The sequence below is a fragment of the Callorhinus ursinus genome, unplaced genomic scaffold (genome assembly GCF_003265705.2).
Source record: "Callorhinus ursinus isolate GAN/ISIS: 27379988/994484 unplaced genomic scaffold, GSC_fseal_2.0 scaffold1, whole genome shotgun sequence".
Taxonomy (NCBI): Eukaryota; Metazoa; Chordata; class Mammalia; order Carnivora; family Otariidae; genus Callorhinus; species Callorhinus ursinus.
In genome coordinates this window covers 51,148,528-51,168,786 of record NW_027397063.1, presented here as the reverse complement: position 1 = coordinate 51,168,786, position 20,259 = coordinate 51,148,528, and the positions used below count along the sequence as shown (strand labels likewise).

Here is a 20,259-nt window from a genome sequence, read left to right as displayed (position 1 = left end):
AAAAAAAAGGTGGAAGGAGGAGGAATTTTCTTCTGAAAACCTTGGTTTTAGATTAAGCTTTACTGCTCATTATCTGGGCCACTTAAATCTTTTTCCCCCACCTCAATCTTCTCACCTATGTGACTCATGATAGCGGGAACTCATTTTTAGAGAGTGTCCGTGAAAGTATGAAAGTACCGCATAACCTTTAATGTGTCAAAATCAGTGTAATGCATTGCCAGTAGTATCCCCCTGCCTCTGCCACAGGTGACATCCTGGGGAGAGATGCAGAGATCTCAGGTTTCACCCAGAACATTAACGTAAAAACACCTATTCTTACTACAAAAAGAAGAAACTAAGATGTTTTACCATAGAAACAGCCCACGGCTCTCGGAAAACAGCCACCTTGCCCTAGTGGCCTATCACACATCCAAAAGGCAGGCCACCATTCATTTTCACTCTCAAATGTGTAAATTGTCCAGAAAGATAACTCTGAACAGGAGCATGGCAGAAAATATCGAAGCCATTTAGCTTCACTGACCCAATAAACTCCCACAATAAAAATTCCAGTTTTAAAAATATTTCCTTATTGATTACTACTACTAATGAATACTCTACTACATTCTTAGGAATTTTAACTTAAGGACCAACACAGAATTTTCTATTATAGAACTTTTACCATTATCCTACTATTTTCACACATTACATAATACAGTCTCTACCTATTATAAAGTAAACAGAAGTAAACATTCCCATTTATAAATAGTTTTTAACTAAATCTTTTGTTTGTAAAACACTTTTTATCCAGGAAGGTAGCAAGACACTTCACAGACTGTACTTTAATTAAATGCATTTTCTCTTTTGCTAAAAGATGAAAATCATTTGTTGCTGCAGTTTTAGGGAAGAAAGCCATACTGTCTTCTCTCACATAATAAAACTCCCTAAGCATCAAGAGATGAAATTTCTCGTCCTAGCCTCCTTATGAACTCACTATTAGAGAACCTGTTCAGACCCAACTTCAGATAACATCTAATCTGAAAAACTCAAAGCCTTTTAATATCTGGTTATGGCACACTTGCCTAAGACAGTTGCTGTGTGCTCTTATGGGCTCTAGCAGTGAAAGAAATTTATGGGAAAGATGGAATTCATTGTTTTCAGGGGGTTGCATGTTGTGCTTCTGGTAGCCAGGCTGCCTTGACTCTTCCGATGTAATGTGTCTCTACACTGACCCAAAGCAGGAGAGTTGGAATATGAGTGGAAGGAGGAGCACATTCAGTCCTGTGACATTCTGCAGGTGGTCGCTACATGCTCTGTACACCAGGCACATTGTAAGCACTGGATCCTCGCATAAGACTGCCTGACTTCCCTGGGTAGGAGAACAACCTTCTCTTTTTCATCAGGTTGCCATGGTTTAATGATCATGAGTGGTAATTTCATCACTGGTAGAGAGGCAATCCAGTGGTCCCTTTCATGGGTCCTTTGATATTCCTAGATGACTTTACCCTTCTCCGCATTGGGTGTCAGCTAATGCAAATTCGTATTTTCACCTAGGGATAGAGCTGCCTTTGCTCATCTAGAACTAGACTTCATCTCCTCCAAGCATGGGTGTTATCATTTGAAGAGGTGATGACAGTGATGGTAGGTGGTATTTCTTCCCCGACAAGGTGATGGTACATTCCATCTGGGTCTTTAGCATAGTGAACTATCCCAATCGCTACAGAAGTCAAATTCTGATGTATCATGCCCCAATGTCATCCATATCTACCTGTGGTAACCTTTTTTTTTTAATTTAATTATGTTATGTTAATCACCATACATTACATCATTAGCCTCTGATGTAGTGTTCCATGATTCATTGTTTGCGTACAACACCCAGTGCTCCATTCAATACGTGCCCTCCTCAATACCCATCACCAGGCTAACCCATCCCCCCACCCCCTCCCCTCTAGAACCCTCAGTTTATTTCTCAGAGTCCGTAGTCTCTCATGGTTCATCTCCCCCTCCGATTTCCCCCCCTTCATTTTTCCCTTCCTACTATCTTCTTTTTTTTTTTTTTAACGTATAATGTATTATTTGTTTCAGAGGTACAGGTCTGTGATTGAACAGGCTTACACAATTCACAGCACTCACCCATGTGGTAACCTTTCATATGGTTATAACCGCATAGTGTGCCCTAGGGATTGCCGGGTGTGCTGGAGTTTCTATAATGTATAAAACAAGATCCATGCCCTACAGAATAGACATTCTCCCCAATGACACAGAAAACAGGCATTAAACTCTATCCATTTATTTTAGTGCTCATTGTGTGGCAGAGCTCAATATGGGCCGAGATGGCTTTCACAAGGAAAAGTTTCATAAGGAATACATCATTTTGTATGTGTCTTGAAGAAGGGGAAAGGCCTAGATGAGGAAAAGGTGATAAAGGCACTCTACAGAGCCAAAATACTATGTTCAGGGGCTCAGAAATACAAATGTGCTCAGTCTTTTCGACACCCTGAATGTTAACTGGGTTAGACCAAATGGAGTATTGACAGAAAGGAAATCTGAGAGGGCTTATTTGATATAGATTCAGTGAACTTACATACCCAGGCTCAAGTATTTGGAACCAGAGAAATCCATTAAAGCATCTTTCTCTAAGTACATTATGAGGTTGATAAGTGTTCCATTAAAAAGGGCTGGGGGATGGTCTATAATCGAATAAGTTTGGGCAGTGCTGCAGTCTTCAGCACCTTTAACATCCTCATGTGCATTATAAGTTTGCAAGAGAAACATATTGCATGCAGTGTTTCCTATATTTCTTTAAACAAGGAACTTTCTTTGAGGTGCATCTTGAAGTTCTAGTGTTCTATAAAACTCATTTTGAGATATACCACCCAGAAATATTTTGAAGGGCAGGAGTTGAAGGCGGGGCAAAATGCTATATTGTGATGATTAATCTGGGACTATTTTGAATGGATATGTCATCGACTACAGAGAAGAAGATATCATTGATGAAACCAAAGGGAAGGAGAAAGATCAGAAGTAAAGAGGATAACCTCCAAGATAGGAAGAGAATGTGAAAAGAGGTATAGATATATCCGGAGGAAACAAAATGATGAAAAATCAGAGATATTGGGCAAGGAGATGAGAGCCAATAAGCTTACCACACTGGATGGTCTAGACCGTCTTACCAATGTAGGAGGCAAAGTCATAAACTGAAGAAGAGAATGGAGAACAACCTCGGTAAAGTAGGACATAACAAGAAAAACTACTGTAGGCTTGTATTTAGAAGCAACCCTGAGCAGGAGTGAGGGTCCAGATGACATGCATGTGTCACATTTTGTACTGAGAGCAGGAGAGAATGATGTGGTGATATGAATTCATGGTTGAGGAACATGAGAAAAGACTTTGTATACAGAAGGTCAGGGAGCAAGGAAGTCTGGAGGGTTATTGAGAACAGCGTTGAAATGATTGATCATAGAGTAAGGTCAGGCTGGACAAAGACATCCAGTGAAGCCAGCAGGAGCTGACTAATGGGCCATGAGGAAAGAGGAGATTCCTTAGGCATTGAGAAAGGGGAGTTCTCAAGCTGGGACTGGAACTACTTGATGTCAAACGTGAAGCGGCAAGAGTACATTGGAATGAAGATGAGGGAGACAAAGTAGCTGGAGAAGATGATGGTAAAGCTCATGGAGAAAATGGTAATGAGTTTTGTATTGAAGCATCGATCAAAGTAGAGAGGGAAAACATAGGTCAAATGTAGAAGATTTTGGAGAAAGTTAAAAACAGGTTCAAGAAGGCAGCAGAGGACCATGATGTAGTCTAATACAAACCTCTGGCAAGGACCTCAGTGAACAAGACTGGGATGCAGGCAGGAGAGCACAAGCTAGCTGTAGATGAAGACGTAAGCACTGTGATTAAAACCTGGCCTTAAAGCCCTGCTTTGCCACCCTCTGGCTTTATGATCTAGGGTAAATAATTCTACTTTCCTAAACATCAGTTTCCTCATCTATAAAATCAGAATAGAATTCCTACCCTTAAAGAGTGATTATAAGAAATAAAGGTAAACAGGGCACCTGGGTGGCTCAGTCGGTTAAGCATCTGCCTTCTGCTCAGGTCATGATCCCAGGGTCCTGGGATCGAGTCCCGCATCGGGCTCCTTGCTCAGCGGAGAGCCTGCTTCTCCCTCTCCTCCTCACTTGTGCTCTCTCTTGCTGTCTCTATTGCTATCTCTGTCTCTCTCTCTCAAATAAATAAATAAAATCTTAGAAAAAAAAAGAAAGTTAAATAATGTATGGAAAGTGCCAAGCACAATACCTGCCACACAGTCAGCATTTAGTTAATGGTCCTGTGGAAGTGACAGAAGCAGGAAAAGGGGAGTGATGTTCACTTTGGAGACAGTGATGGTGTGTTCTCCAGAGTCATGTCATTTTTATATTTCTTGGTACCTGTTTCTCCATTTAGCCACAAACTCTAATGACTAGTCCAGAAAACATCCTCAGTGCAATAAGCAAGGTATAGATAACTCTGATATAACACAAGTAATGTGCTGCACCATAAATCGTGTCCATGTTGGAATCCTCATTACATAGTTTAAAATGACCTTATAACCAGGACGTGTGGCAGGCTTTCTGATGGGGAAGATTCCGGTGTCAAGTGACTTAGAGGAGTTTCCATCACCAGTTACTCACTAAAGCCAGAAAAATGATTATCATCAGTGTATGTGTGTCTGCATATGTATATATGACATGTATGTATGTATTGAGATAGATATCTCTCACCCGATCCCAAAGATCTCTTATTTTAAAAACAAGAATCAACTGTACCTGCTACCTCTAAGTCTCCTGGGACATGCAGGTGTTATTAACAGTTTGTAAATTGTCAAAGAGGAATCAAGAAGTCTCTATGGAGAAAATTAGCATAGATTTAATGTGACAAACAGCAGGACCTTCTATTGGCAGGGCCATCCCAGGGGTCTTCAAGCCATCAGAGGTATTTCTTCTGGACATGGGTATTAACTAGTGGTTAATCAAAGAGCTAAAATGCTTTTTAAAGGAGCTAAAATATTTTAAAGTAAAACATTTCTTATAGCATTGGAAAGCTGAAGATGGGGTTGATGATTAGCTGGTCTGGCCGTGATGCCTTTGGTGCCTTCTTCGTTAAATGGTTTTTCTCACCACTTTCCAGAGAGGTGGGGGGGCTGGAGGGGGCTGTGGGTTAGTGTTGTAGACTTGGGAATTCATTTCAGGTAATCAGTTAAAAAGTTAAAAGTCGAATAGATTTCTTTACAGGCGTACTGGTTTAACAGGTTGATGAGCTACTTAATTCCCACATCTTTCTTCTCAGGGACTATTAGAGTTTTAAGGTCCCTTAAACGTCATAAAATCCACATTTTCTTACAGATGGAAAAGCTGAGCCACCTAGAGGTTAAATGGCTCATCCAAGGTCATCCAGCTAGTTCTGTCGTCTCGCTTTCTCTTTTCACCCTCTTATCCCCCTAACGCTCCCTCCTTTTTTCTCTCACCAGTATCTTGTGCCCTACCACCACTTCTCTGCGGATTATGCCTGCGAGTTACCCTACCTTTACCAAATTTCCGATGCCTCAGATTATGAGACCGTGGGTCTTTGCCAATTAGTAAACCTTCACCACTAATTCATCACTACATATGGGGCAAAGAAAGGAGGAAAGTGGAACAATTTTAAATTTACTGTGATCTTTGAGACAGCTTTAGCTACACCTGGGAATTGCTGTTAGACAATTAAGGTTAGTAAAGCTCACTGAATCTCTCAGAGGAAAGGTGTTATTTGAATTATTACCAGATAATTATTGTTAAAAATAACAATAATATAAAAAATAGGAACGTTACATGTTAGAGACATTATCATTTTAATTTCCAATGCGGGGGTAGTAGAGCCCTGGGGGATCTAGGAACAATTTTTTTTTTTTTCCCATGATGTGCTCTATGCCAGAAACTTCTTGAATTCTGTCTGATGCCTGATGACCTGACAAACTGGCCCAGAATCAGAAGCCGGTCGTGCCGTGTGAGCTGTTAGCCAAGTTATTCAGCTTGAACTGCTCCTTCGAAAACAGTAGGAAGGCGAGTATCAGACATAAGACCTGTGGTACCCAACCCAGTGTCATCAGTATCACCTGGGAGCTTTCTAGAAATGCAGAATCACAGACTCAGTCCCAGACATGCTGAATCAGAAATCCTGCATGATTCATTTGTTCATTAGAGTCTGAGAAGACCGTTAAAAGATGTTCTCATCTTCAAATAGAAAGGAGTTAGGAAGGAATTCTACTTATTGATTCTGAAAGAGTTCCTTCACCTGAGGTCTGTGCTGCCAGTCTGAATCATCATGGAAATAGCACAAGTGTCTTTCTTGTGCCGAGGTCACAGTGGGAACTAGGAATGTGTCATGCTGTGTTGGAACAGCTGTTGTATAGGAAGAAAAAAACAACAACAAAAAACAAAACACCCCCACCCCCCGCCCAGACTTAAAGTAAGAGAGATCTGGCTCAGATCTGACCTTGAATTCTGACCTCACTATCCACAGAATGGATAATTGAGCTCTCTTAGTCTCACTTTTCCTCATCTGTAAAATGGGCATGCTGATACCTCCAACACGACATTGCTATGAGGATTCAGTGAGAATGTATTTACATGTAAAAATTCCCCCATGCAGTCCCTGAGAAAACGTAGACATCTAACAAATGGTAGCTATTATTGTTACTATTACCTTTTTTGTGAGCTTTCATCACAAAGGCCCCATCTGTCATTTTAGGATGATCTGGTGTGATTTCCGAAGAATGGGAAGAGCCACACTGAAGTGAGACCTCCACAGAAAATTCCTTGTAGTGATGTGTGACAGTGTGTTACATAACAGTTCTGCTCTCTGCGGGCTTCCAAGACAGAGCTGCAGAGACGTCAACAATAAAACAACTGGGATGGAAAGGACCCACTGTCTCCTCTGCCTCTGACACCATCAAGAACGTTGCCAGCTGGGATCCAAGAACAGATTCTTTATTACAGTGATGATGTAAGAGGCAGAGAGAACAGCTGGATTTCCAGACTCTGGGAAGAATGTGTAGCCCCAGCAGCCTCTCAAAATTATCTTTTGACTTAAAAACTGTGTACATTGGATATGGGAGTCATTGCAATAGAATAAATATGAAACCTCATGAAGTCATTTTCAAGGAGTCTTTTTTAGAGCATACCCACCCTTTAAGCAATAAAACATGACACACTAGGCAGTGGTTCTGATTAATAGACCCCTAGGTGTGTGCTGAGGCGTGTGGGGAAGTAAGGAGAGGGGAGAGGTGACCGTTTGCCAAAAAATGAAAGGAAGATTATAGCAGCGGGATGTGGGGAGGAGTTTGATTAAAGGACAGAAAGATTATATCTCCATTTAATTATAAAATGCACAATTTAAACCAAATGTTAGGCATATTTAAAATGTACACTTCTCTAATTACACAATGGATTTGTATGCTTCCAGGTGATTTTTCATTGCAATGCACTAGACATATCGGTCAGTCATATCCTTTATCATTTTAATGGAGTTGCCAGGGGGAGAAAAGAGAAGGAAGCCGTGTCTGGTGAAGTGTTGATAACCTGTCCAGCCATAAGATGGTTTAGTAAGAACTATAGAGAGCTCTTGAGCCCCATTTGCTGTTTATGTGGCTACTTGGATGTTGCTATTGAATGGATGTCTCAGTGCATAGCTTGGCTCCCCCACACTGGCCAAAAAGAATCTGATTGATAGTACCAAGTTTTTCCTCTGGTAAGTAACAGTAAGTACTCGCCTGGGAGAGGCAGATGAAGTCCTGTAACTGGAGGCTAACATTTAAGAGCTGAGCTTTTCTGGCCAAGTAAACACTACCGAGATTCCCTAGAAAAGTCTGGTTTTCTCACCTAGGTAAACGCTGTTATTCCCATATTTTCTGGGGGGGGGGGGAAGGGAGCTTTTCATCTTTGGGCAAGAGGAAAGGATTCTGTCTGAGGAAGAGGCTAGAAAGGAGATTAAACAGTGAGTACTTCTATCATGGGAGGAAAAGAAGGGAAGAAAGTTGGGAGCCTTGGGAGCACTCGCCTATGCGTTTCCACAAGTAAATTGGTGATACAGTGAAAGAAAAATCCGTGAAAATTTAAACAAACTTATAGGATCAATCCTGGGCAAGACTAGGTGGAGAAGACACACAGACGTGTGTTGTGTCGTAGCAGGACCACCAATGGCCTCTGTTTCCACGAGGTCAGAATTTAACCATAGAATTACTGTGGCATGTTTTCACCAAGAACTTCAGCTGAACCCGCTGCTTTTCTAAAGCATGAGAAATTCCTTCATCCTGCTTTTCACCCTGAGTTTATCACCCCGGTGGCATTTGCAATATTGTCATAACTGTTTCTGCTGACAGTGTTAGAAAGGTTTGCTTCCTTGTTCTTTAAATCCACCCTCATTTTTTAACATGATTTATCTATAAAAGGATATTTATTATTTCAGTTTATTGAAGTGAATCAGTGAAACAAATTTCTTTATCTTTTGGAACCCAGTATATCCTTGCTGGCTGTGTACCCCGTGAACCCCTCACTCTCTCTGGTCTGGTGACTGTGGATGGTCTGCTGGGCCTGTTGGTGCGGAGCAGGCGCTGATAGATATTTAAAGATCTGTGACCTTTTCTATCAGTTATTGCTGCTCAACCAAGAGCAAGGATGTGGCCTTGAGCGAGTCAGTTCCCTTAATCTCATCTGGAAAATGAGAGGCGATGAGCTTTCAGGTCTTTCCAATTCAGTCTCAGTTTCCATGACTCTAAGCAAGAGTCTTGATTCCTTTTAACTTTGGGGGTTTAGCAGACATCAGCCGAGCACAAATCTCTGTGCAAGGCAAGGTACTATAGGGTACACGAAGTAAAAATTATCTCTGCTTCCTAGGAGCTTATGGAGGGGGGAGCCAAATTACACAAGTAATTATTAGAGTCCATAGAACATGCAAAGGGAGTAGTGCAGAAAGTGCTTGAGGACTCAACTAGGGCACTTTCCTTGGGGAGATGTTTTATAATGAGGTGGCATTTGGATGGGAAAGAGTGGGACTTCTCTGTGGTGTGGAAGTGGAAATTAGACTGGGTCTATATTGTAGGGGCCTTGAATGCCAAACTGAGAAGTTTAAATTTAGTCCAGTAGGCAAAGAGCAAAGGAATGATATGTTTAGAGTGGTACTTAAGAAAAATTAATGTGGTATTGATGTAAAGGATGGGCTAAAGATAAAAAGAACCTGGAAGAAGTGAAGCCATTGGGAGGCTCTCACAAAAGTCCTGGCACAGATGACAAGGGATAAATAGGTGTTGGGAGAGAGAGTAGGTATTGATTTAGGAAGCACAGCCTCTAATCTCTCTTGGCAGCTGATTGGATATGAGAAGCAAAAGAAAAGGAGGAATTAAAGATGACTCCTCCATTGTAGGACCAAGTAACTGGGTGAAGATGGTAGGAAATGGACCATGGCAGGAAATGGGAACATATTTTGAGGGAGAGACAATGATTTCTGTTTTAAACTTTCTGAATTAGAAATGTCTGTGCGGTATTTGATGAAGGTGTGAGCTTCTCAGAGCTAGAGGCCCTGTCTTATTCATCTTTTCCAGGTGCCTGAGCGATGCTATGCAAACACTGAATGAATGAATGAGTGACTAAATGAATGAACAAGCAAATGAGTGAATGAACCAATAACCAGAGGTTATTAATAATGTGGATCTGGAGCTCTGCAGACAAGCAGGAACTAAAGATAGCCATGTGGGTGTTCTCTATGGAGAAGTAATTGTTGAGGTCATGCAGGGTGGGTGTAGGCAAAGACTGAGAAGAGAATCTTGAGGAAGATCTACATTTAGGAGAATGAAGATGAGCCAGTAAAGGAGGCAGAAGAGAGAGCTGAGTGGTGGAAGGAAAGTCAGGAAAATGCGGGGTCCCAGTGAGAAGGGAGGACAGTTTCGGGAATAATGTGGTCATCAGGGCTTGGTGTGGCCAAAAGGGCAAGGCCTGGGGAAGGACCTCTGGGTGCGAGGCTGGAGACAGACAGCGGTCAGCCCTGCAGCCCCTAAGGCTGAGCGCCACGTGTTAGAGGACACGGGAGATGGCGGAGACTTTGTAGTGGAAGGCAGAGACGCGGCAGGAACTTCAGAACGTGGCCAGGTCAGCGGCGTTTCCAGAGCAGGTAAGAACTGGGTGCTACAGCAGGAGAGGCTACAGTGGAATCAAGAACACCAGCAGAAGCGTCGGCTGTGGCAAGGTTGAAGGCCCCCCGCCCTCACCCTCCACCTCGACTTCCATGTCCCCACCATCAAATGCACTGCGTCCGCACAAACAGGGTGCTGTGGAAGATTTCGGACCACCCCCGCCGTCAGATGGGCATGCTGAGAATGGAGCCCGGGCGACATTCCCTCTTCTGCCTCGGCCTCCCCTGGCCGGCCCTCTCTGGTGCAAAGGTGCAGGACCGGACTGTCCCACCCAAGTCCCACAGTTCTGTCTCCAACAGCGGGACTGATCACCATCACCTGTCATTTAACTGCCTTATCTTTCTTCCTTGTCTGCTCTAGATGCAACCGCTCTCTGTTCCCTGCCCCAATGAACATCTGCACTAGGCCCAAGCCTTGGAGTGATTTACCTGAAGAGTGACACCATTTATTTGGAAACTACTGTGAGTACATTACGCCTCCAGTGAAAGGCTTCTCAGTTCACTCAGTTTAATTTGGAAAAACAAAAAAACAAAAACCAAACACCCTCACACAATTGTAGACGCAGATGCAGCAGTAGATGGCTTCAGGTCTTGATCGCGGTGGGGCCGCAAGACTCAGGGCTGAGGAGCCCGTAGTGGCCCTCAGCTGCCAGCCTGCAGCGCCCACCCCGAGCAGCAGCACACCTCTTCACCAGACGCGGGGCCGGATCCCGGCGTCCTTGGCGGGGCCTGGCGCTGTTCTGCTTGGTCGTCTGAACCCGCACCAGAAGTGGTGGCAGCTCCCAGCCGATCTCTTGGCCCCTTGTCACCTCCTGAGCCACTCTGTTGAATCTCACCGCAACTTGTCACTTCATGCCGCCCTGGTCAGGTCCAGGGGCCAGCTTTCCTCCTCGGCATCTCTCTGTTGTCTGAGTCACGTCTTTGAGCTAATGCCCTTGCTCCTTTAGGGGGCCAAGGCCCTCCCTGGGGACTCAGGGCTCCTTCAGCCGCATTTCTCACCCATTGCTTCCAGCTCAGCCCTGCCCTCTGGATGCATGGCTCTGTGCATGTGGTTGAGTTCCCTCTATGTCAGGCATTTATGTCCGAGAATACAGGGCAAGGTGCACAAATAGGTTGGGATAGGAGGCATGATGCCTATAGGACAATACTTATGAAAGATTGATATCAACTATTCATTAACCATTGCTAAAAGTAACAGATGAAGAGATGCTTTTTTTTTTAACCGAAAAAGCCAGAAAGTTAAATTATTTAGAGGCTATGCATGTAAAACAGTTTAATTATACATTTTAAGACAAAACCTCTTTCTAGTTGTATTCTCAGGTCTTCCTATCTACGGTATGAGGCAGGTCATGGGATAGTGTTTTATAGACCTCTCTGTTACTGGAAAATGCTAACCCTGGGAAAGTAACATCCCTGTTAAGCTTTCGGGTAGGATTTTCACATTCATATTTTCTATGTCTTTAGCTATTTGGGCATAAATCATACACAAAGGGACAAAGCCAGAGTTTTTGTTCTGTTTTGTTTTGCATTGCTGTTCCCCTTTAGTGCTTTTAGTCACCTGGATCGTAATTAGTGGCAGTGGACGTGTAGGTGACAGGCAGGCTTGCCTGGTCGGCACGGAGATGGGGACCACCAGAGTCATCTGCAGTACTACTGGGTTCAGGGGCTGGGGACTAAAGACAAGACGGAAGATCAAAAATAGTTTCTCCATACCCATGCGAGGAGCTTGCTTGTACAGACACCTTCATTCATTCATCCTCAAGTTGAAGTGCAAGGAGTGCCTTAGAAATTCCCACGTCTGGATGGTTTTCTGGGTTTCTCTGCATTACGGGGTAACTATACTAGGGCAAGTAGCACAGCTGTGCTAGGGTGTAGCCGGGGTCCCCAGGATGGGTAGCCTTTGGAAGAGGGAAGAGTCTTTACCACTCCTACCTTCCTGCAGAGAACTCAAATCCAAACCCAGGAATCAGGACCTACGCTTTCCTGAAAATCATAGGGAGTCCCACCAGTGAGCATCTCTTTCTGCCCTAGGAAGCATTTTACTTGTGCCCAACACCAGTACCTGCTTTCAGGCTTTACAGGTCCTACCAGGGACAGATTAGGCTCTAATCTTTGCAAGCTCTCCTTTTCAGAAACTCGGCTGTCTCATTTATAAAGAAGAAACAAAAATAAATTTTCTGCACTTGGCTAGGTACAAAACCAATAAGGTGAATAAACTATAAAAATGTGGACTAATTACAAAAATGTGTCCAGGGTTGACAGTGCCCTGGACCAGGTCTCAAGGCTTAGGAATGGGAAGGGAGGGGACAAGTGTTAGATTTTAAAACCTACCCACTCCCATACCACTTATACAACCATGCTCAGCAGCCCTGCCTACTTCTCTGGATTGTTGTGATAATTAAACGAGATAATATGCGTATAATGTCTGGCATAGCAGAAGTGAATATATTTACTCGACCCGCTGAAATTCACTGGGCAGTTTACTCTGTATCAGACACTGTTCTGGGAACTAGGGATGTGGCCGCCAACAAAACACACAAAAAATCCCTGCTCTCACGGAGTCCGCATTCAGCTTTCTCCCCCATAAATGGCAAACAGACAAAATAGGTACATGGACGCTGAGAGAACTGACTTCACTTTATTTTGCTGTGTCTTTCTTTCCAGAAAGTAAAATTGAGAGGGAAGGGTGAAGGAGACGGAGAAGGAAAAGAAGAGCTCCACTGATTAGTATCCCCTCCATACACACACGAAACCCCAGAGCCCTTCTCTGCCCTGATATGTGGCCCAGGAGGCCGGCCTTTCTGGACTGCACTCCCAGGCTCTCTCCCCCTTTGAATTGGGCCAAAAGGAACATCAGTAAAGGATGTGCTGGTAGGAGGAGAGTGAGGGCAGGGTACCCCCTTCCTAACTGCAGTTCTGACTAGACTCCGAGAATGCCATGCCTTCCTTGCCCCTTGGACTTAACAGTTGAAAGCTGACATTGTCAGCATTCCACCGCTGCTAGCCCTGGTGCTTCACCCCACCTTGAGCACCCCACTACCTCCTCTGTACCTCACTATACAGTCCTTATATTAAACTCTCTCCAGCTAAAACCTTTGAGTGTGCCCACTGTTTCTTGCCCGGATCCTGACTGATACAGTGAGATGGAAATACACTGAAAAACATTATAAATCGGACTTGCCAAGAAGATTTAAAAAATTGAGAGAATAAAATGTTTTAATTACGAAAACATCTTTTGATCTGAGAACATTAGACCAAGTAGTAAAAGGATAAATTGTAAGGAGACATGATAAGCATGAGTACCAAAGGTTGGCTTCGACACACAGACCATAGTGCCCAGGTTTGATGGGCTTCCAGGGCCCAATGTAGCTTGCTTGACCCTCAAGTTTGAGAGGGGCTCTTGGTGTAGCAACAGCAATGACAAACAAGTGAACAGAAAGACAGTGTCGGGAGCATGATACAGTAAGATCAAAGTGCTCAGGAAGAGATTGCTTATCCTTACATTCTTTTGCCTTTGCTACAATGACAGTCCATTTACCCCTGCTGAAGTCTAGACATTAAAAAAGATTACTAAGGTCGAGGAAGTGCCTCCTTATAACTGACAAAAACCATAGAACTGATGCTCTCTCAGAGCTACCATCATTGAGCACTGACCATGTGCCATCACTCTGCCAATTGCTTGACATGAATTATCTCATTTAATCTTCACATCAGCCCAACGAGGTAGGTATTATTACCCCATTATTTCCACTGAGGCCCAGAGAAGCACAGTAATTTGCCTAGGCACACAGATACTTGATGGTAGAGCTGGGTTTCACTGGCGGTGGCGGGGGGGTGGGGTGGGGGGAGGCATTGTTACACCTCTACTCTCTGATCCCCTCCCCAAACACTCTCCTGAGCCTTTTCAATGTTTTGTCGGGAAAGAGAATAAAGAAATGGTTAACATTCAAAAAAAAAAAAAAATTGGGGGAGAGGGCATCGTGGATCTAAATTGTCATGATTCAATGACTGAGTCATTATTTATCAAAAGGAGGTTCTGACTAATTCTTTCCTATCCAATAGGCTGATAAGTGGAAGGCATGTTAATGTGCAGGAGAGGTGGAGTGGGGGTGGGGGGCAGTGAAGAGAGAAAATTGGGAGAGGGAGATAGAAGAGAGCACTCGCCTCTCAACAGCCCCGGGAGCCTGATAAGAGCTCACACAGATAAAATATTTATTTTCCATATGTTGTAGAAAGCATTGCCATCACTGTATGTGTGCAATATGTGCAAAGAAGTGTGAAATATATACATCAAATGCCACCGATCTGGTTAATTTCCACGCATTTAACATGCCTAATACCTACCATCTCATCAATATGTTTCAATGCATATTTCTTTCCACATGCAATATGTCTAGTAAGGAAAGAGCCAACATCATCCACAACCTCACTCACTGCTATGTTTCAGCCCAAAACTTGTTGCCAGGACCAGCACAATGAGAGTTAAAAAAGCAGCCACCAGTCACCTTAAAACGCCTTTCCAGTTCTTGAAGCAGCCCTTTTTCTCATAAGAGAAATGTTTGCAGTGGGGAGATGAAAATGTTTTTGTTCTCTTTGGACAATTGGGAGAGATTCAGTGAGGATGTCAGAACCGACCGTTTGAAAGGCAGGTGCCTGCACTGCAGCCACACTTTTTTTTTTTTTTGAACGAAGAGCTCCACCAGTGTGGCGGGAGGAAGTGCACAATGATTGGTCTGTTTCTCTGTGGAAGTGTTCAGGGTACACCCAGTTTTGCTTTGCATATATTTACGAAACATCTGCCCTTTTCTTGTTCTTAAATCCTTCCCCCTCACCAGCCCCCTTTCCCCTTTCTCCCGGTTTCTTTCTTTGTTGTTGTTGGCTTGTCTAACTTTTTCATTGGAGCTTTCATTTTCCGGTTGAGGGGCGACTTCATCAGAGTGTATAATTTTAACATTTGGGGAGGGAGGGAGAGAGGGAGGAGAGAGAGGGAGAGACAGACAGAGAGAGAGAGAGAGAATGAGAACTGAAAAGAAAGAAAGAGGCTGAGCGGCCAGAGCTTGGCAAACCAACCTTTGGCATGGTGACCAGGAGGAAGGTTCTGGTCTGGTCGCGAGTTTGCCTCGCCAGCATGCTGCCCGAGTAGCCTGTGTGCTGCTGCCCTCTAAAGGCTCCAGGGAATAACGCATAGCCATGGAGGCTTGGACAGACTTGCCCTCAGATGTGCCATGTTTATACGATTCTTTCTACACAACCAAAGAAGGTATTTTCAGTTAATTACTGCAGGACTTGCTTTTTCCTCCTTAATAAACTATCAGCTGCAAAAACGGGGTCAACATCACAGCACCTGTGCATGTCTAGACAGACTGCTGCTACGTTTCAGTGTTTCTCGGCTCCAGGAAAAGGAGTCCAGTAGAACTCTCAGAGAGGGTGAGATGAGAAATGGATTGCTTCTAAGGACAGTCAGTGGCTCTCCGTTATCTGTGCAGGTGGGAAAAGCCCAGTGGTATTAGGATGAGCAAATGAGGGGGTGAACTGGAAGGTTGAATTTTCAATATTTTCATTGGTAGAGGTGGCTTCTAATGCCTCTGTACTGTGAGTGTTCTCCATACGTGATCCTTGAGACAACAAACAGGAGGGTGTGGAATAAAATGCCAGGTAGGAAGCAGGACCGCATTTAGGGAAGGAAGCAAGAGCATTTATATAAAGAACAATACCATTTTTGCAGTGTTAGAAAAGTAATGTTGGTTGTTTGGTCATATACTCATGTTTGAAAGAGGGCTTTTTCAATTTCCTGAAACAGAAATCCAAAACCAGCCGAGGCCTTGTCTGTAAGCATCAGAAATAAATATTTTTAAAAAGTTTTTCTGTTAAGTGATATCTACCATTGATATTTCATCCTGATATTTAAAGGACTCATGAGGACCAGTTCAGCTTTGTTGGGCAAAATGGTCCTACTCTTGGGGCACCTGGTGGCTCAGTCAGTGAAGCATCTGCCTTTGGCTCTGGTCCTGGGATCGAGCCCCGCATCGGGCTCACTTCTCAGCGGGGAGTTTGCTTCTCCCTCTCACTCTCCCTCGGTGCTCGCTCTGTCTCTCTCTCAAGTAAATAAAAACAAAAAACAAAAGAATAGGGAAACTTAATTGGGTTTTAGACTATGACTATTCTCAAAATATATCTTGAATTCAATTCTGCTTCACTCCATCAACAAACAAATATTGAATGACAGCTTTTTTTTAATTTTTTAAAGATTTTATTTATTTATTTGACAGAGAGAGAGAGACAGCTAGAGAGGGAACACAAGCAGGGGGAGTGGGAGAGGGAGAAGCAGGCTTCCCCGCTGAGCAGGGAGCCCGATGCGGGGCTCGATCCCAGGACCCCGGGAAGATCGACTTCGGGATCTGAGCCGAAGGCAGACGCTTACCGACTGAGCCACCCAGGTGCCCCTTGAATGACAGCGTTATCGAAACTACTCTGCTTGACAGTACACACTAGAGAGGAAACTCCGAGAGGATAGCAACCAGGCTTGCTGCATTCCCTAACCTATGCTGGCACACCGTAGGGGCATGATATTTTAAGATGAATATGTGACTAGATGAATGGTGGGAGGGAAGGAGGAAGGAAAGAAAGGATGAACACAGGGAATTAAAAAATAACTAAGACATTTTCTCTCAGAGAGTTTACAGTCTCATGGGGGGGGGATAACCAAGTAGTAGGTAAATAACTACTATTGAAACAAAATTTAGCGAGTAAAATATGGAGAAGTATAGATTTTTTTGGAATTTCAGAGAAAGGTGGGACGGAGTTGAATTTCAGAGAGAAAGAGACGTTCCATCTGGTAGAGGTAAATCAAGACAGTTACAAGATGGAGACAACCTTTAATAAGTAAGAAGGATAAATATGATTTCAACAGAGTTGTAAAAGGGACATTCAGAGCAAGGGAACTAACTTGAACAAAGATGTAGAGCCAAGGATGTAGATACCCCAAGACGTTCTGGGAATTTTCAAGAACTTTGAGAGTCAGTCCTGTGTAGGCAACAGGTGGCCTATATGCTAGAGCATATATAGGACTCATTTGGGGTGCTGGGCTAAACTGATTTTCTCTGAGAGGTCAAAGAGGATAGAGAGCCAGTAAATAAACAACAGTCTAAATAAAAGTGTTAAGGTGATAGTGTGGAAATGGAAAGGAAACATGGATTTGAAAAAATATGAAGGAAACAGAATTGTCAGGAATTGATGAATCGGCTTTAAGGCAGAGAAAGGTGTTGCTCACCTACGGTTTCCAACCTGATGACGAAGCCGGTGACAGACAACAGTGATGGAAATAGGGAGGGGTCTGAGAGGGGGCACTGGTTTCCAAGAATAAAAAAGAGTTGAGCTTTGGAGACTTTGATCTTGGATCTCTTCTTAAACTGAACACCAGAAACCGGGCTTTGGAGGTCCATGTAGACACTCAAGACTTGGGGTCGGTTCCATTGTCACCCATCCAACAAACAGTTGGTAAAGCATTGCAATTTGTTGCTTCTCTGATATTGGCCTACTCCATACTGAAAAATACGTCTGAAAGCTTCCCCTCTCTCTGCGTCTTTACCATGCTATCTCTGCCTCCTACCCTCTGAAAAACCAGATTTGATTTCACAACCTGTTGGACCAGAAACACAGCATGCTAATCATAACACCATATTCTGCGAGGGCAGATTTCACTACCCCGTACAGCAAATTCCGATACAAAATATTCTGTATGACAAGTCCATTGCCAGGCTTATAGAAACAAGAAAAACATGGAAACAAAGCTACTTACAACAAATTCTGTTGCACACATAGTCTTCCACCGAAAAATAAAATAAAATAATTTCTCTGGTCACCATCCACATAATGTAGAAAGAGGCACAGAGCCAAGGAAATTGGAGGGCATGTGCAGGGTATGACTAATAACCCACCTTGGCTGGGACCTAGGGTACATGCAGTGTAAGCTAAGTATTTCTGTGTTTATGTCAGTTTCATTGTCCCGGAGAGGAAGGACACCAGAGCCGACTGGTACCTGGGCTCTTTTGCTTCCTATTCCTGACCTCAAGCAGCAGTGGGCAATAATTACTTTCTAGTGCCCTTCACTCATCTCTTCCTCCCACCCCAAACACACAGTCACACTCCCATACTCCAGAGTCATGTACTAAATCAACCAACAAAGGAAATCTTCAGCTTTGGATGAGTAGAGATGTGGAATAGAGGATCTCCGCGTGACACCTTACCACTTTACCTACTAGAAGCTAAGCTCATCTTTTCATTTTTCATTTGCTACTTTAACAACAACCTCCATCACTACCGTCTCATCTATGTAGCCTGCAAATTTAGATTGTGATTGGAAATTGTGTTAATCTAAAGTAAAAGCTAATAACGGCAAGAAAGTTGAATGTTCCATAATGTGTTCCATGAATAGAAACTTCAAGCTGGAAGGAACCTTTAAGGCCTTCTAATCCAAGCCCTTTATTTTACAGATGAGGAAACTGAAGCCCAGAGAGGTGAAGTGAGGTGCCCAAGGCCACACAGCAAGTTAGAGGCACAGCTAGTACCATAGCTCAAGTCTCCTGACTCCCAGTCCAGTGCTCCTCCCATTACTCCACGGGTCCTGTCTCTAAGCTTCCTGACAAATGCTAGAACGGTAAACCTCCACTAGTATTTTTCCAGACCATGTTAAAACTCTTAAGGGGGAAAAAAGGATGCTTTCTTGGATAATGTCAGCCATACGTAGCTCAATCTGTCTAAAGTTCTGGGACAGGGTCTTTTTATGCAGCCAACAGAGTCCAAATGTGGTGCTGTTTGCTTGGCCCATATGCTTTCATGTGTTCCCAGTTAGGCCATTACTGGAGGGAAAAAAACAAGAATCAGCTTGTTTTAAAACAAGGGACATACTGGACTCCCTCCCATCCCCCCTCAGAAAAAAAAAAATCAAGTTATCTTTAACAGATTCTAAAAATGCCTTTTCCCAAATATGCAGTCAGTTCCTTCAAAGGGCCCTTTGTTTATTTTCAGGAAGAAGCCCAAGACAGCTGAAAACCAGAAGGCATCTGAGGAGAATGAGATTACTCAGCCGGGTGGATCCAGCGCCAAGCCGGGCCTTCCCTGCCTGAACTTTGAAGCTGTTTTGTCTCCAGACCCAGCCCTCATCCACTCAACACATTCACTGACAAACTCTCACGCTCACACCGGGTCATCTGATTGTGAGTACACCAGTAAGGTGATGGTGTCTTCGCGGCGCTTGGAGCGTGCCTCCCCCCTGGGTTCTGGCTTTTTTTGCATTCCGAACAAGCCGTTTCCATTTGGTCTTGTAGAGTAGTCAAAGGGAACTTGCCTCCATTTTGATTCAGCCACCGTCCATATTTTCAAAGCTAGAGTGTATTTTAAAACCAGGTGTCCAGCCACTTGGCCTCGAAAGGCTGATTCATTACATGAACCACATTTTCTTTCATAACATTCACTCAAAAAAAAAAAAAAAAGTTGGGTTACCGTTTTCTAATTATTCTTTTGTCCCCGCGATCTGAATAACAGTACTTCCACCATGACTAAACTGAACCACCAAATATGGACCTCAAAAAGCCAGTTAGACACAGGAAACATCCATTTTGAAATTACATAATACAAGTCAGCTTTGCATTAGTTATTGGAGTCTCATTTGGCTTGGCTGAATTTCCGTCCTTCCAGTTTTTAATTTATTTTGAAGTGGTTAAAGGATAGCATAAATTTACAGAAGAAAAGAGAATGGCTTCCAAGAATTCAGAATCCACCCAGACTTCACGTAGCCAATAAGAATTCAGGTTAAAAATATTTTTTAATTAAAAAAACTGCCTACGGGCTAAATTTGGAAATGGGCAGCCTAATGAGATCGTCGCCGTTGAAATCACTCCATTGCTGTTTATTTTTGCTGTCTTCCCACTAATCGGGGAGTCACTTCTTCAAATTCTATTTTAAGAAAGTTGATAAATCCTGTTTCGGAGCTTTTCTCCTTTTGAAGTGTAACCCAATACTTCAAAGAGAAAGGAACATGTGTGGTGACAGTGGAAAGGAGTGGAATAATTTTGGGGTCTG

The 20,259-nt window shown here is 43.5% G+C and overlaps 1 protein-coding gene across 32 annotated transcripts in view; it reads left to right on the top strand.

Moving 5' to 3' along the window:
• ZBTB20 (zinc finger and BTB domain containing 20) overlaps positions 1-20,259 on the top strand; it is a 777,345-nt gene that overhangs the window by 693,434 nt on the left and 63,652 nt on the right. For 31 of the 32 annotated variants that reach the window (XM_073893708.1, XM_073893699.1, XM_073893648.1 and 28 more), the window contains 3 exons: positions 10,541-10,641; positions 18,672-18,835; positions 19,207-19,394. In XM_073893708.1, coding sequence (XP_073749809.1) covers positions 18,825-18,835; positions 19,207-19,394 — 199 coding nt within the window. In that variant the 5' untranslated portion in view covers positions 10,541-10,641; positions 18,672-18,824. The remainder of the gene's footprint in view (positions 1-10,540; positions 10,642-18,671; positions 18,836-19,206; positions 19,395-20,259) is intronic. The other variant, XM_073893761.1, reaches the window with a different exon arrangement.